Source organism: Temnothorax americanus, unplaced genomic scaffold (assembly GCF_048541705.1).
Source record: "Temnothorax americanus isolate GAGA-0224 unplaced genomic scaffold, ASM4854170v1 Scaffold13, whole genome shotgun sequence".
NCBI classification, from domain to species: Eukaryota; Metazoa; Arthropoda; class Insecta; order Hymenoptera; family Formicidae; genus Temnothorax; species Temnothorax americanus.
The window spans coordinates 3,860,737-3,875,334 of NW_027509264.1; the positions used below are offsets into that span (position 1 = coordinate 3,860,737).

The window sequence follows — 14,598 nt, forward strand, 5'->3', positions numbered from 1 at the left end:
GCTCGCAGCGCTGGGCGCTGTAGGCTCGATGAATCGCGCACGCACACATACACGCTGGTGAATAATCTCAATCATCTGCTCCGCCGTGACTTCTCCGTGTGTGCGACCGGAATTTAAACATGACGTTTTGACGGAGCTGCTATGACATCACCGGGGTCCGTTGCACTTCCCGGGCTGGAATACGATCTGGAAACGTCAAGTGCGTAATGCGAACGTCCGTCGACGCACGAACACCGGCTCTGTCGTTTTGACAATTAACGCCACACCTAAGTCACGCGATTTATTTATCGCGCAAACCTACAGGCAGTACAGGCACGTATAGCACTTGCAACGTACGTACCAGGAGGGAGTCCTGTTTTCCCCCGAGATACTCGAGGATTACTACTCCATGCAGTTTGGCTGTGATTGTATTATCTGTAATTTCGTCCTGTACTTACGTAACACGATTCCTTGCCTTGCCGGATGAGTCGCCGGAGATCGCGCGAGAGGGTGTAGATCCGTAGAAAGGCGTAATCGCGTAATCCTAGAGACGGCGAAACGTCTCTATGTGAGACCACCTTCTCGCAGCGCTGAGCAGATCTATATACGCGTAGAGCGTGCTGCGGCAAAAAAGTTGTATTCATGCCTTTTTGTATGAGAGGTAACGCAACTTGCAAAATGGAAGAATATTCTGTCGCGTCTGACGTGTCGGTGGTGGACGTGTACGACATCGCATCGGAGATAGGGAAGGAATGCGAGAAGCTCATAGATCTGTTTGGGGTGGAGTCGGTTACCAATCTGATGCCAAAGGTGATAAACGCTTTAGAGCTACTCGAGAATCTCGCAACCAAGAACGAGCGCGAAAATACGATGGTACAGGAGCTGAGTGCCAAGATCTCTCAGCTTGAGAGCGACAAGATTGGGAAGGCTGAGGATAGGCAACGATTCGAAAAGGTTTAGTTTAGTTTATACGTTACATCGGCATCGTAACGATGATCTCGATGCGATTTGTAATTCATCGTTATATTTGATAGCGCAGCGTTACGTATTGTCAAGTTTGATTTGATTCTTTTAGGAACTGGAGCAAATCGAAGAACACTGGAGACAAGAATCCCGTGACTTAGTAGCCATGGTTACTAGATTACAGGAAGAAAACAGACGATTGGCCGAAGCTCTGCAAGAATCACGTAGCGACAGTCAGTACAGCAGTAAACAAACAAGTACTAACACCAATTAACCCGTTACTAATCCAGTAATCGAGTAATCGTTAAAAGGTTTTGTTAAACGTACAAATATACGTTTGGCGGAACGAACAATGTACAAATTAATAAACAAATGAAATAACCGTTTGCATTAATTTTTAGCTATCACGGCTAGTCAGGAGGTTGACGTAGCAGTTCTGCAACACTTGAGGTCCATGATAGATAAACAACGAGATCAGATTCGTGCTAGAGATAGAGAATTGTCGCAAAAAACTGCAGAGATTGAAAATGTAAATTGGTATATTTATGTGTATATACGCAATTGGGTGATTTTTCATAATAGATATTAAGTATTATTAGACATTTAAAGAAGATTTTGCATTAATATTATGTTTTAACGCGACAAATTTTAAGCTGTACGTAATAAATAATGCGATGTGTTATATAGTTGAGCGCACAAGTGGAGAAGCTTACTGTACTGGGACGGGAATTAAAACGTAAACAACGACAAGCGCAAATGCAAGCCCGAGGTCTAGTTGAAGAAAGAGCCGACTTTTTGGCTCAACTGCAAGATCAGAATCGGGAACTTATAAATCTTCGGGGACGGCTTGGAATGGCTAAGAAAGAAAATGAGGATTTGAGTAAATTGCAGGGCTGTCCTGATTTGACGAACAAAGCGATTTATGATCTCGACGATCCTGATAGGCCGAGATTTACGACTGCCGAGCTAAAAGAAATCTTGCACGAGCGAAATGAATTGAAGGCAAGAGTCTCGGATCTCGAAGACGAATTAGAGTTGTACCGACCAAAACCTGAAATGTATGTTATTGAATAATAGACATTTATATTCTATGCGGTATGCTATATAAAATATATTCGTGTCACTTCTGTGTCGTTTCAGTCCTGAAGATGACAAAGATGCACCTGTGCAAGGACCGCTTCCTTATGAACCTGATGATGCACCGTGGAAAAAGTCGTCTGAATCTGGAATTCGTAAATTGTACGTTTATTCTTTTCGTTTCTTCGTGACATATATCTGAAGTGCGTTAATTTTATAGCTTCCGAAAAATATTCTCCGAGTCCAGCGGCAGCTTTCTCGGAGGTAGCAGTCCCAGACGAAGTCTTTCTAGTCTTTCAAAGATGGCCCTATCTGGTAGCAGTACCTGTGATACGTCTATATAATGCTTTTTTAAAAATACGTTGGATAATTTTAAGTAATTAGGACTTGTCGATGACGACAACCAAGGACGACGTCGCTTAGGACTAGACTTTTCATTTACACAATCACATTCTCTGACTGCTCGATATACGAACGATTTTACATAGACAATTTTAACGTCGTAGATATCAATTCCTGTAAGAAAGATAGTTGATATTATTATTGAGACCTGATTCACAGTAGAGAGATATGCGTGCAATGAGTGAATAGGAAACACTAGATTTGTATAAACTTATAAACCTATGATATAAAGGAAGAGACTTGTGTGCATGTATATACTTGTATAGATGTAAAAAAAGGACAACGTGTATTTAGCTGCACGACCTTGGTATATCGCATAATCATTTTTCTCATTTTTTCCATTTATTCCCTTTAGATGTTGAATTGAAATTAATAGGTATATAGAATATTCGTTGTTCGTAATGCATGTAAGAAAAAGATAGCGATACAGTTAGAAAAAAAAAACATTTGTTTTTTTTCAAGACTACTAGGTGCGTGTAGTTTTAAATGCATTGATGAGGTTCTAATTGTGTCTAATGTGAAACAGGTCTCATTCTTTCTATATATATAGATATACGCAGATACCAAAGTGTCCCGACTATTATTTGCTCTCAAAGAGCAATTTATATCTTATCTTTCGATAATTTCCTTTATTCTCTTGATTATCCATAAATAAAGTAACCTATTCTATCTAACTTTACAATTAAACACAATTTTTAGAGTAAATTCTACATTGAGAAAACCACAATAAGCTTTTATATATATCTTATTTATTAACTTTTTAACATATTTCGTATGTTTATATATTGTGTCAAAATGCATTTATGATGTGATTTAAAGTACGTAACATTTGAATTTGTATCTTAATTTTTATCTTTTGTACATTGTCGTAAGCAATAACATATCTATATTCACAATTCTTTTATCTCATTTACAATTATTTGCAGACACTATATTGAATTAATATATTTCACAATCTGTGTGCCATGTGTTAATGTAAAAATAAATAAGAATATTTTTCTTTCCACGTTGCAATTGTAAATATACTCATAAAACACAAGTTGATTTAGCTGTATATTTATTTTAACGTGTAATATGTTCGTATAAAAATATTCTTTCTCGGATATATAGATATATGACGATATAAATAAAAAGTTATCAATATCTATACATCTAAATACCTAAAAACATAGCAAAGTGGATATGTTGCTATTTTATAAGATTATCTAAATTAAAGTTAATAAGTAATCAAAAAAGTTTTCTCTGCAATGATACGCATACTCGTATAACAAGAAAATTATACAAATTAGCAAATGCTATAAAGTTTCCATCACAGAGGATTCGTTGCAAGCTATGTTATGTATTAAACTTAGCTGTTCATAAATGCAATATATAACTGTGTTATGTGTAGTGCCTATTTCAGTATTACTTATCAACTCTTGAACGATTTAGTAAAGTTCTCTAGTAGTAAAACAAGAGACGACTTTTTTGAAATGTATAGAATGAATTAGAGTACGAATTGTAATGAACAAAATGTAGCGAGCATAATTCTTACAGCTATGGTGAGATTATATATAGCTATGTGCTCATAGTAAATAAAACATTTTTGATTCATTTTGTTAAATCCGAGACGTCAAATATTTAAAAGAAAGAAAGATATTCTAGTTTTGTTGAAAATATTTTACAATGTAATGGAGTAACATGTGCATATCAATGTTTTATCCACTTTATATCAGACAATATATTCTCAAAAATGTTTTGTGAATATATCTTTTAAATGCAAATTCATATTATATAATGACTTTATTTTAATCCTATATATATATAAAGCAAGAGGAAAAGGTTCGTTTATATTAGTATATACATTTTTAGATTTTTATACTAGCAAAATAGCCAAGGCAGCAACAAATTAAATTTTTTGGAGAATAAAAGTGTTGATCTTGGAATAAATAAGATAGGACATTTGCATTATATTTGTTGCTTCCATGGCTGTATAAATAAATTTTCATTGACCAATGCGATAATTTAGAATTGTTGAATATCTTTATATAACAAATATATAAATATGCAGATAAGTTTATCCCTTTCCATACATATTCAATGTAGTGTCATATATGATTTTGAAATAATCTTAGATGTAAAACCAGAAATAAAAAGATAAACATGAATGTGACACAAGAATTACAATGTTGTCCATGATATATTGTAAGCAGGTATTAAAAACCTAGTGAATTGTAAAAGAATAAACAATACCTTTTTGGAAAAATGTATTACATACAACTTAATAATAATAATTTTCTCATATAAAATTTTAGTTCGACAAAATTTGATTCAAATAAGTGCTTTAATCATAGACATGTTTTAATCTTTTAATGTGTTCAGCTGGTTGTTAATAAAATAGAATTATAATCTACAATGATTTTATTAAGTTTATATCCGTATCTATAAATTATGTTTTAAGCTAAATATAAAAACTTTTTTTTTACAACCAATATACAATAGTATTTATACAATAGTAATAGGTTGGCCAATAAGTCCGTGCGGTTATTTATAAGCAACATTTATAAGTAAAAATCCGCACAGACTTATTGGCTAACAATATTTATATTACATTCGTACACATGAACAAATTATTATATGATCTGTCTAAAATACAATACTTAATTCCAATTTCATGAAATTAATTTGACACTCGGTACAATGGAAAATCGAACATTGAGGTCATTTTTTTCACGGAACAGAATGTGAATGTTCATTAATATTGTATACATATTAGGTCGTACAGGTATCGTTAACGTTTATTTTAAATGTGTTTCCGAATATATGATCATGTCTAATATTTATATATTATAATTATTTATGATACAATATAAAACTTTTCTATTCTGTTCCCTTGTAAATTAGAATTCTTCTCTTATGCTACTTTCCCATTTCTTACATTTTGCTATCATTGCCAAATTTTAGTGTAAAAAAACGAATGAAAGATAGAAATGTCATTATTTTCACTTTTTACACGTGCCATTAGAAAAAGAATAAGAAAGAAAATTCCAGAATAAAAGACTAGTTTGTGTGTGTGTGTGTGTGTGTTGTGTGTGTATATATATATATATATATATATATATATATATATATATATATATTATATATATATATATATGAATATGAATATGAAAATAATAATAGTTTGCATAAGTAACGAAAAAGTAATTTCTAAAAGGCATTAGATCGTATAATATTATTTATCTAATATTTGTTCATATATATATATATATATATATAGATAATAATTAATCTAAACACATGTATAAATTGTGTCTAATTTTTTTTATAAATCTACATTATTGAGATTGGCTGCAGATCCTGTTGGTAAATCTGGTGGTACAAACTTACCAATAGGTTGTATTGCTTCGCGTTGTTCAGCTAATCTTCGCATCTCTTGTCTAAGTTTACCTAAAATAGCATGATTTGGCTGATTAACGGCGGCTTTACCCTGCAAAAGGGTGATCTCTTGTTCCAATTGTTTCTTTTCCTTAAAAGACTTCACACTTCGCGACCCATAAAGACGCAACAAGGAACCCCACGACTGTATATGTGGATGTATTAACTGTAGTATTGCTTGTGCTGCTCGTTGTTTACCGTCTTTCTTATTACGACAAACCTGTAATTATTTAACTAAGATTAATTTCTTACCGTCTAAAATTAACAATTCTCTAAATAGGAAATAGCTTATACGTACAACGGTAGCTTCATGTTTTCCAACCTTCATTGTAAATTCGTTTCGTTGATGTTTCAACGTATTTACCGAATAATTAATCTGCATATCTCCCAAACCATAATTTCTTTGAATACAAGTTATTAAAATAGCATGTGGGGAAGGTTCTGTGGTTTTTGCACAAAATTCCGCCACACGCGGATCATTGATTGATATTTCGTCGAAGAACGAAAGATCAGCATCGGAATTTCCTCTAGATGCTTTTATCGTACGACTGTCATTATTCGATCCATTATCTCCGCCGTTCTCACCAGAAATTTTATCTTTCATTTGAGGAATCAAAATTTCAAGAGTTTTCCGGGCTGCATTAGCCTTTGCTTGTTTTTTACTACTGCCGAATCCGTTTCCATATTCCATATCATTAATGCAAACTACCGCGGAATATGGCGTCGCTGCGTTTTCTATAATTAAATGTATTAAAATTCCATTTTAATAACTAATAAAGGTAAACTTGACGCAATTGCAAATTGGACACCAAATATACATCACGTTTTGTGCATTATCAAATAATATATTAAGTAATACGATTACCTAATTCTTTAAATTTATACGTTGGCTGTTTCTTTAACGCGTGTTGTACATATTCATGAAGAATACAAACATAACTTTTGCCCGATGGATTCATTATCCAATGTTTTGCAGGTCTCTGTCCATTATCGTCCGCAATATTCCAACTGCCACTTCCACTAGAACTACTGACCGGGAAAGTTATCAGTTTTGTACCATCCGGTAAAGTTGGACGCTCAAGTTGTTTACGATGTTTTTTAATTTTCGTAAATTTCCGACGCGCTGACCAAGATCTATAACAGAAGAGTCGATTAACGCGAAATAAATTTCCCGACGACATAATCATTTTATTTTTCATACTTACTGAAATCTCATTACTTTAATAGATTTAAAACGAAACAAAGACTGACAATAACTTCTTAATTGCTCGCTATCTAATGAATGCGCTGCACGATTCTCTTGTATGGTTTCAATCTTTGCGCTGGGAAGACTGCAAGCTTCAGTGTTTGGTGCACGTTCCATTTTCTTCTTTCGTTCTTCTTCCTCTTCCGTTAACGCTCTTTTGTACTGAAGGCAAGGAATGGCGCTTACAGGAACTTCGTGCTTTCTAACGCTTCCTGGACCGAGAAAATATGGCTTTGCTAGTGTACAAACTCTACTCTGTTTGTGAAGGTATAACGGCATTCCACTGTTGTGCGTCACTTGTACCCATCCTTCGGGTAAAACGTCAAAATGATTATGTCCAATTTCTAAAAGAAGAACAATAAAAGTGAAATGAATAAAAGATAATTAAACAGCTCTATATAATAGTTAATATATTAATGTACCATCCAAAACGAGTTTCTCCTTCTCCTCATAGGGCAAGCGATCCTTTTTATCTTTTCTCTTTCCTTTAAATTCTTCTGGTAAACCTAACGTACATAAAACTTAACTAAAATAAGCGAGTTTAAAATCTTTGTGAATTATACCGAAAGATGAGAAATCAAATAACCAAATAACCTTACTTGGTTTCTTATTTGCTGCAGAAATTATTTAATCTAGTCTTAAGAATATATATAGTTAATAAATGTAGTGAATCGTAGTTTTTATAAAAATCCTTTTTAAATGTAAAAATGGTTAATAAGATTTGAAATTCTGCCTGACGATTCGTATGGATAATTAAAAGCAACATGCAGGTAAATACATTGTATCAATATGTGAAACGTACAACAGACTTTTCGCAAGAATAAACAAAAATTCTTCAGACTGCTTTCTCATCGTAACAATTGTAGTTACCCTTGGCATCGAAACTTTTAAATTTGCGAAAACATTGTAATATACCTTCTTCTAGCATCGCTTCAATTTCTTCATCTGGCACATCAGAGTCCATACTTTCATCTGTATCCGAATCGTCATCAGAATCGTCATCATTCTGTTCTGGATGGCGATCTAGATCGTCCAGCACGTCAAATTGCCGTAAATCGTCATTGTGTTCCAGCAGATCTTCCTGGCATAAGCCATTGCGCAAAGTATCTTTATCGAGACATGCAGTTTCTTCATCCGTATCATTACAATGGCTATCGTCAGTGCCAGTTGATTTGGCATCGTGTTCTAATTTCATTGACTTTGTAACGCACAATGCTTCCCAATTTTGATTCTCGCGTTGCTTACTGGAGACCGCTTCGCAATCCAAGATGTTCTGATTTTGATTACTTGGACTATCTTCTGAGGCCATAACTTCCATAACTGCCTGTTCTGCGTTAACTTCCATCGCGTTGCGTATCTGTTAAAATACTATAAAAATGCGAACAAGAAGCTCAGATGCTTTAGCCGACAAAATCAGTAAGGATTATACAAATAACAGCAGAATACTCCGCGATCCCGTGATCTTCTATTTACTCGTTCACTAAACAATAGTATTGACCCCTTATCCTATATGCACATTGTATATATGTACAATATAGCGATCGTTGCATTTTGCATGCAAATGCAAATTAACAGTAAATAACCAACAATAACAAACGATATCCAGTAAACTGAAATCCAAGGTCCATACAAAACAATCCGTGGATTAATATGTATTAAGCGCGTTGTATGGCCACACCACTTCCACCAATGGAGCCAAAGTCCAATCAATTTGAAACCACAAATGGCAATAAAAATTGGACATTTGCATTAGCGTTAGCAGTCCGGGGCCTGTTACGTATCCATGAGAATATACTGTACAAGCGAGCCGTTACTTTATCGGATTTTGTAGATGGCTGAGAGAATTCCATCGCATTATTTAAACTCCAGATCTAGACAGGAACAACATTGAGAGATTGAGGCTGTTACTAGCTGGAGTTCTGCGACGATGCTAGCTATACATGACTGTATATACCTGATCTTCGGCTTGGCAGACAAACGCACGCTTGACAATTACGTTTACCAAATACGTGTCAATTCAAAACAGACTTTAAACAGACGTGTAACGCAGAGACTCGTGTGATGTAATATAACTGTTAGCCATAAGCCATACGGCGCGTGAAATAATACCTTTGTTAAGTCTCCTAACCACCTATCACTAACACGATACGAATATTGATCGAACCAACGCAACCGGCCTGTAAAAATACTATACAAACGCAACCGTGTTACATTTAATTTCCTATTCGAAAAGGAGTGCCTACTCCCTTCGTGGGACACCTCGTCAGAGAATACGACACGTTTAAACGTACGCTGCTTACCCACTACTAAATTTTATTCGCTTCCACGTTTTACATGGAACTACGATCTACGCGCGTTTGTACAAGTTGCTTTTTACCACTATTACCGTTTATACATTACGAAAAAGAATCGAAGAGATCATGCAAGGGGCACAATAAGGACAGGCGGAAAAGAACTATTTTGAGGTTAGGTCGAGTAATCGGAGCAATTCGAAGCAGAGCTGCCATTCCGAGAGGCGCGACCAGGGGATCGATCATGTATCTTTTCCCCTAGGACGGAAATGTGAAAAGTGAAAAGTTTATCTCTTTCTATTCAACACCAATAGAAAGAGATAGTTACATAAAAGTTTTCACTTTTCACGTTTCCGCTCTAGGAAAAAAGTTACATGATCGCTACCCAGGCGCGACATTCCCTGGGCCAGTATTCAATAGTTATTTAAGACCGTCTTAAGTTCAATCTTAAGATGTCATGAACCAATCACAGAGTCGTATTAGCGTCTTAAGACATTACTTAAGACGGTCTTGAAGACTGTGAATACCAGCCTGGATTTCTCCTGTACCTCCTGCTCCTGCTGTCCTAACCTTACTGGCGTGCATTGCGCGTGCACGATTTTCAGTCGTCTACAGTCTACACTCGTCAACGTGGGGCGTGAGGCGTGAGGCGTGAGTCTACCTACCGTCGGATTCTCCACGAGCACCACGTGCAAAACTTGGGGAAGATCTGTATATTTTCACGTGCAACAAGATTTTGCAAATCGAGTTGAAACATGTCAGATCTATTTGACAGCGGCTCCTTTTCCGACAAGGACGGTAAAGGGATCGATCCTGAATTAGCGGAGCTACTAATGGTCGAGAAGCAAAAGGCTCAATTCAACGCACAGGTGAAAGATTTTAACGCATAGATAAGCTTTTCACGTATTAAATCGCATTCACTGCTTTTTCCTAAATTGTTTTAACATTATTTCATGCATATTTTCGAGGAATGCTTGCGCATCTACGTGGAAAGAAATTTCCACTCGTCATGCGTAAAAGGTAAAAGTTTCATAAAAGTTTCTAAATTTGTTTAGATTCACGAGTTCAACGACTTTTGTTGGGACAAATGCGTCGATAAGCCAGGAAGTAAACTGGATGGCCGCACAGAAACATGTATAAACAATTGCGTCGATAGATTCATAGACGTTTCCCTTTTTGTTACGAATCGTTTCGCACAGTTAATACAAAACTCTGTAGGAAAGTAAGACTTTTGTAGTGTCCTGTTAAGATGTACTATATATATATATATACACACACACACACACGTGAAATGAATTGTATCGATAGTAACATAGGATTTTATAATCATAAATATTAAATGTAACGTTACTATCAATTTAATATTTGTGAATAAAAGATAAAATTATATATTGTAACGAAAAGGTACATTTTTCAGTATAATATACCCAATAAAATATTAATTTTTATCATAGAAAATTCTTAATTAACGTTACCTTCATTTAGAAATAAGAGTTTGTATTTATATATATATATATATTGTTTTTATTCCACTGTTGCGTGTATCGCACAAGTAAAACGAAATGTTACAAATGTTTCAGTAATGCAATACATCGTGAAAATTATTCTATACATATATGTGCATATATGATGTGAATATGTAACGGAGAATTTTACTTTGATTACATTTAGAAAATTAAATTATGTACATATACGACGTATTTAATATCAGAAAGCTGTAGGCCTTTGTGGAAGGCACATGTTGTAAAATGCATCCTTTTTCCAAAAATCTTTTGTTTTCCATCCACACCATCCCTTACTTATTATGGTAGGCAAGTGTTCCGTACCTGTGTAATGTGGATCTAGAATTAAAAACTTTCCCTCTCCAGAATTTTCGTCGTAACTAACTCCTAGAATTGTATGAGCTAGCACTCCTCCACCTATACGACGGAAGAACAGAAAAAGCTATTACTTTAATATATTTTAGATACATTTTTAATTTTAATCATTCGTAGGATACAAAAGTAAGAAGTACAATTAAAACTTACCAATCATGATAGGTGTACCCTGCGTATCAAGATGATCCGCAATCTGTGGGATTAAGGCCAGCATCTCTTCTCCGCTCGACGCACGAAGTATCTTTACATCTATGTTAAGGAGAGTCTGCAGTACAAAACTCACTTCGGTTGAACCAATCCATTGTCTACTACCGAGGAAGGCAAAAGGTTTATCGCCTATATCGATTAGACACCGTTGTATTTCGCGATGAGATGGTATTGGTACTTCGCTATAACCCTGTAATCTATGGCACAACAGATCGCAATTTATACATATATGTTGACAGCATATAATATTTCAACACACATTACTCTCGATATTTTATTACCTGTACCATGAAACGATGGTTTGGAGAGATCTATAGGCACATCCCCATCCATTGTCATCGAAATTATCTTGCATATAATGATGATACGAATACAAACCGTCCACGATACTGAGTTTTCCCGCAACACCTAATTAAGGTAAAATATTAAAATAATTGCACAACGATTTCGAACGGTGACACATTTGAGAATATAAATATATACCTTTGTATAAAAGAGCTCGATGAGGATTTATAAGTACCTCGTTTGCCTGTGTGTCAAATTTGATGGAATTTCCACGTCGAAAATACGGTCTAGTTAAATCTAACGCTAAAGCCTTGTGTAAAGCCTTGCGATATTCCACTGAAATTATACGACTGGTCTGTATAAAAGCAAATATATGACACATATATTACCGATAAAAAATGTGCAAGGATGATACAGGATATTACGAACAAACCATAGCGATGGAATTTATTGCACGATCGACAATATACAGATCGGTGATCGAGATATGAAATCTTACTCGTGTTATCGTTAGTAGAATTGCCAGGATACACCACTGTAAATAAATGTCCACAGCCTTGAGGTTTAAAATGCATGACTTCAGGTAATTTTGTAGGCAGTTTTATATTTTCAGACTGATTTTCTTGTCGTATTTCAATTAGTCTAATGTTCCGGCAAGTGGATTCCACCAGAATCGCGTGCAATTCGGCTGATTTTACATTCAAGTTTACCAGTGACAATGCATCGATGTGTAAATTGCATTCCAAACTGTCGAAGGATTCTGCAACATAACGAGTGTAATAGTGAAAATAAATAAGAAACATAGCGTTAACATTTATTGTATTTGACACGCACTTTTGACGTGTTGCAAGACGGGAGCATATCTGACAGATTCTTCCGAATTTCTATCGGTTGACATCTTTAATAACATATTTGCACGTATAACGTTCTAAAAATTAACAAAATATATATAAATACTCTGAGATAATTTCTGTTTATAGTATATAAACACACACTAGAGTTCAGCCTACAAATACATACCACAGGTCCAACTATATTGCTCGTTCCAGTGGAAAGTTTCTCCTGGTCTTTAGACACAAGTAAAATATCTTTTAACGTCGTGTCTTTTAAATTGTCATCAGTTCCGAAGAGGTATGCATTGTTCGAAGGAAAATGTATCCCTATTTTTCCAGATGCGATCTACAGCGGTGCAAAATTGTGCGATATATATGCGACGTGTACAATTATAAGATACAAAAGTTGACGTAAATGTTAATCAAGGAGGAAATCTCACATTTTTTCGCGACTCTCGTAAAGCTTCCGATACGTTCCCATCCTGAGCAACCAACGGCAGAGTCGCTTGTAATCTAACGTACACAAACTGTCGAGAAAGATCATCTTCGGTAATAATACTGAGATTATTTACAGCTTCCAGTTTTCGACGCACATAAAAGTACGCTTGTACGTCTGACGTGGTACGCGAATATTTTAAAAGCAACGGATTATCGGTAATATCGATGTCCTATACGAACAAACAAACATATATATGTTATTTTACCTTTAATTTTTCACGCAACGCACATATGATTTCACGACGTCGAGGTTGATATAAAAATGAATGGACTATAAATATGTCAAACATAAGCGATATCCCGTAGTTACCTTGAAAACGGCAGTATCGACTTCTTCACGTTCGCCGGTACGTAATATGCCACAGAAATATATATCCGCAGGTAGATTCAACTGCGTCGTCATAGAATCCGGTATGTTCTTATCCTCGTCGTTACGCGAACTTGTACCGAATGTCAGAACTACGAGGGTATCATTGTACATAATACCATAGAGATAACCAGTTGTCGTGGCTTCCACGTTTTCTAGTCGCTAAAAGTATCATTTTATTTAAGTAAATTGGCTCATGTAAATGGGGCTATTCTATTCGTTATTAAATACACGGAGAAATGTAGCGCCATATCGAATAAATTTAGCTGAAAAAAGGAACATATTCGCAGAATACTATTCCTCGCAAGAAATGTGCCGAGCAATCGTGAAAACTTGAAGAATATATATGCGCGTTTTCGAATCGTTATCGATGCAGATATGCCTATTGACGTTTACCTGCAGAACGTTCGACAAGATCTGCAATTGCGGTGCCATCGCGTCGCGTCGCGTCGCGGAAATCAGATGCAGAAGCAAGATATTACGAGGATCAGGGATCGGACTGATCGAAGGTGCTTCGTGCTGTCAGCGAACGCAATCGCCATATGGAGAGGGAGAGATAACGGGAAATCACAATTGACGTTTCAAACACGAGCCACCTGGACCGGGAGGTTAAGTCCAGTTAAATCCGTTCTCGTTGTCACAGGTCGAAAAAAACCGCACAGCAACCGCCTAAATCGAATGCCAGCAATACATTTCACTTGTCGAGGATGAGGAAACATTTGCATTTTTGTCAATTCACCTGCGAAAATTCTGCTCGTCTCGCACCAAACGACGCATTCAAGCGCCCTATGCCCTATGTGCGACTCAGCGGAAAGTCGTTTTCCACAGATATATCTTTGGGAACGACAAAATTATTCTCTTTTCCTCTTCGACATAAATAAACGCTCGTTTAAAAGTAATTCGCACAAAATTCAATAAAAAAAAAAAATGCAAATACACTTGACGCGTGTAGGGAACGTTCCGACGCTTGAAAATGGCTACTCAAATCTATAATTTATTTATCATACTCTCGGCAATATTTAGCTTCAGAGCTTTCAGTTTGACAATTTTTTATGTTTAATTACAAGTCGAAAGAAATTTAAGCAATAATGCGCGACGCAAGTACTTCATGGCAGTAATTGAAATGTACATCTTTCTGAAAACTAATATGTTAAAA

At 35.6% G+C, this 14,598-nt stretch overlaps 4 protein-coding genes across 14 annotated transcripts; 2 read left to right on the forward strand and 2 right to left on the reverse strand.

Moving 5' to 3' along the window:
- The first annotated feature begins 76 nt into the window (after positions 1 to 76).
- Positions 77 to 4,116, forward strand: Rilpl (Rab interacting lysosomal protein like). 2 transcript variants are annotated; one of them, XM_077399685.1, is made up of 6 exons: positions 77 to 933; positions 1,055 to 1,175; positions 1,344 to 1,471; positions 1,630 to 2,000; positions 2,083 to 2,181; positions 2,240 to 4,116. In XM_077399685.1, the coding sequence occupies exons 1-6, from the start codon at positions 622 to 624 to the stop codon at positions 2,361 to 2,363; spliced, it is 1,155 nt and encodes a 384-aa protein (XP_077255811.1). In that variant the 5' UTR covers positions 77 to 621; the 3' UTR covers positions 2,364 to 4,116. The 2 variants fall into 2 exon arrangements, with proteins under 2 accessions (XP_077255811.1, XP_077255810.1); XM_077399684.1 differs by having other exon boundaries at positions 78 to 933; positions 1,055 to 1,199.
- A 1,436-nt stretch (positions 4,117 to 5,552) lies between these two features.
- On the reverse strand, positions 5,553 to 10,046 carry Pasha (microprocessor complex subunit partner of drosha). Of its 8 annotated transcripts, XM_077399675.1 has the most exons (8): positions 9,385 to 9,654; positions 9,194 to 9,261; positions 8,000 to 8,452; positions 7,507 to 7,590; positions 7,044 to 7,428; positions 6,704 to 6,972; positions 6,137 to 6,573; positions 5,553 to 6,058 (listed from the first exon to the last, which is right to left on the reverse strand). In XM_077399675.1, the coding sequence occupies exons 3-8, from the start codon at positions 8,427 to 8,429 to the stop codon at positions 5,726 to 5,728; spliced, it is 1,938 nt and encodes a 645-aa protein (XP_077255801.1). In that variant the 5' UTR covers positions 8,430 to 8,452; positions 9,194 to 9,261; positions 9,385 to 9,654; the 3' UTR covers positions 5,553 to 5,725. The 8 variants fall into 8 exon arrangements, with proteins under 8 accessions (XP_077255801.1, XP_077255802.1, XP_077255803.1 ...); XM_077399676.1 differs by lacking the exon at positions 9,194 to 9,261 and having other exon boundaries at positions 8,000 to 8,441; XM_077399677.1 differs by lacking the exon at positions 9,194 to 9,261 and having other exon boundaries at positions 9,471 to 9,555.
- Tim8 (translocase of inner membrane 8) lies at positions 9,919 to 10,778 on the forward strand. Its single transcript, XM_077399704.1, has 2 exons — positions 9,919 to 10,244; positions 10,431 to 10,778. The coding sequence occupies exons 1-2, from the start codon at positions 10,131 to 10,133 to the stop codon at positions 10,599 to 10,601; spliced, it is 285 nt and encodes a 94-aa protein (XP_077255830.1). The 5' UTR covers positions 9,919 to 10,130; the 3' UTR covers positions 10,602 to 10,778.
- Positions 10,779 to 10,828: 50 nt separating this feature from the next.
- Positions 10,829 to 14,566, reverse strand: Ufsp2 (UFM1 specific peptidase 2). Of its 3 annotated transcripts, XM_077399679.1 has the most exons (11): positions 14,182 to 14,566; positions 13,839 to 14,111; positions 13,386 to 13,604; positions 13,018 to 13,245; positions 12,765 to 12,923; positions 12,579 to 12,672; positions 12,244 to 12,504; positions 11,943 to 12,080; positions 11,741 to 11,867; positions 11,403 to 11,656; positions 10,830 to 11,294 (listed from the first exon to the last, which is right to left on the reverse strand). In XM_077399679.1, exons 2-11 carry the CDS (start codon positions 13,875 to 13,877, stop codon positions 11,083 to 11,085), a joined length of 1,731 nt encoding a protein of 576 aa, XP_077255805.1. In that variant the 5' UTR covers positions 13,878 to 14,111; positions 14,182 to 14,566; the 3' UTR covers positions 10,830 to 11,082. The 3 variants fall into 3 exon arrangements, with proteins under 3 accessions (XP_077255807.1, XP_077255805.1, XP_077255806.1); XM_077399681.1 differs by lacking the exon at positions 14,182 to 14,566 and having other exon boundaries at positions 10,829 to 11,294; positions 13,839 to 13,952; XM_077399680.1 differs by lacking the exon at positions 13,839 to 14,111 and having other exon boundaries at positions 14,182 to 14,564.
- Between the last annotated feature and the right edge of the window lie 32 nt (positions 14,567 to 14,598).

Bases quoted from the DNA above. Each gene is read 5' to 3' on its own strand.
- Rilpl (XM_077399684.1), top strand. From the start codon at position 622: ATGCCTTTTTGTATGAGAGGTAACGCAACTTGCAAAATGGAAGAATAT. The intron at 934-1,054 runs GTTTAGTTTAGT...TGATTCTTTTAG, and splicing joins ATAGGCAACGATTCGAAAAG to GAACTGGAGCAAATCGAAGA. The intron at 2,182-2,239 runs GTACGTTTATTC...TTAATTTTATAG, and splicing joins GAATCTGGAATTCGTAAATT to CTTCCGAAAAATATTCTCCG.
- Pasha (XM_077399676.1), bottom strand. From the start codon at position 8,429: ATGGAAGTTAACGCAGAACAGGCAGTTATGGAAGTTATGGCCTCAGAA. The intron at 6,973-7,043 runs GTAAGTATGAAA...CTTCTGTTATAG, and splicing joins ATTAAAGTAATGAGATTTCA to ATCTTGGTCAGCGCGTCGGA. The intron at 6,574-6,703 runs GTAATCGTATTA...ATTTAATTATAG, and splicing joins GTATAAATTTAAAGAATTAG to AAAACGCAGCGACGCCATAT.
- Tim8 (XM_077399704.1), top strand. From the start codon at position 10,131: ATGTCAGATCTATTTGACAGCGGCTCCTTTTCCGACAAGGACGGTAAA. The intron at 10,245-10,430 runs GTGAAAGATTTT...AAATTTGTTTAG, and splicing joins AGGCTCAATTCAACGCACAG to ATTCACGAGTTCAACGACTT.
- Ufsp2 (XM_077399681.1), bottom strand. From the start codon at position 13,877: ATGGCACCGCAATTGCAGATCTTGTCGAACGTTCTGCAG. The intron at 12,924-13,017 runs GTGAGATTTCCT...GCACCGCTGTAG, and splicing joins TACGAGAGTCGCGAAAAAAT to ATCGCATCTGGAAAAATAGG. The intron at 12,505-12,578 runs GTGCGTGTCAAA...GTTATGTTGCAG, and splicing joins CGTCTTGCAACACGTCAAAA to AATCCTTCGACAGTTTGGAA.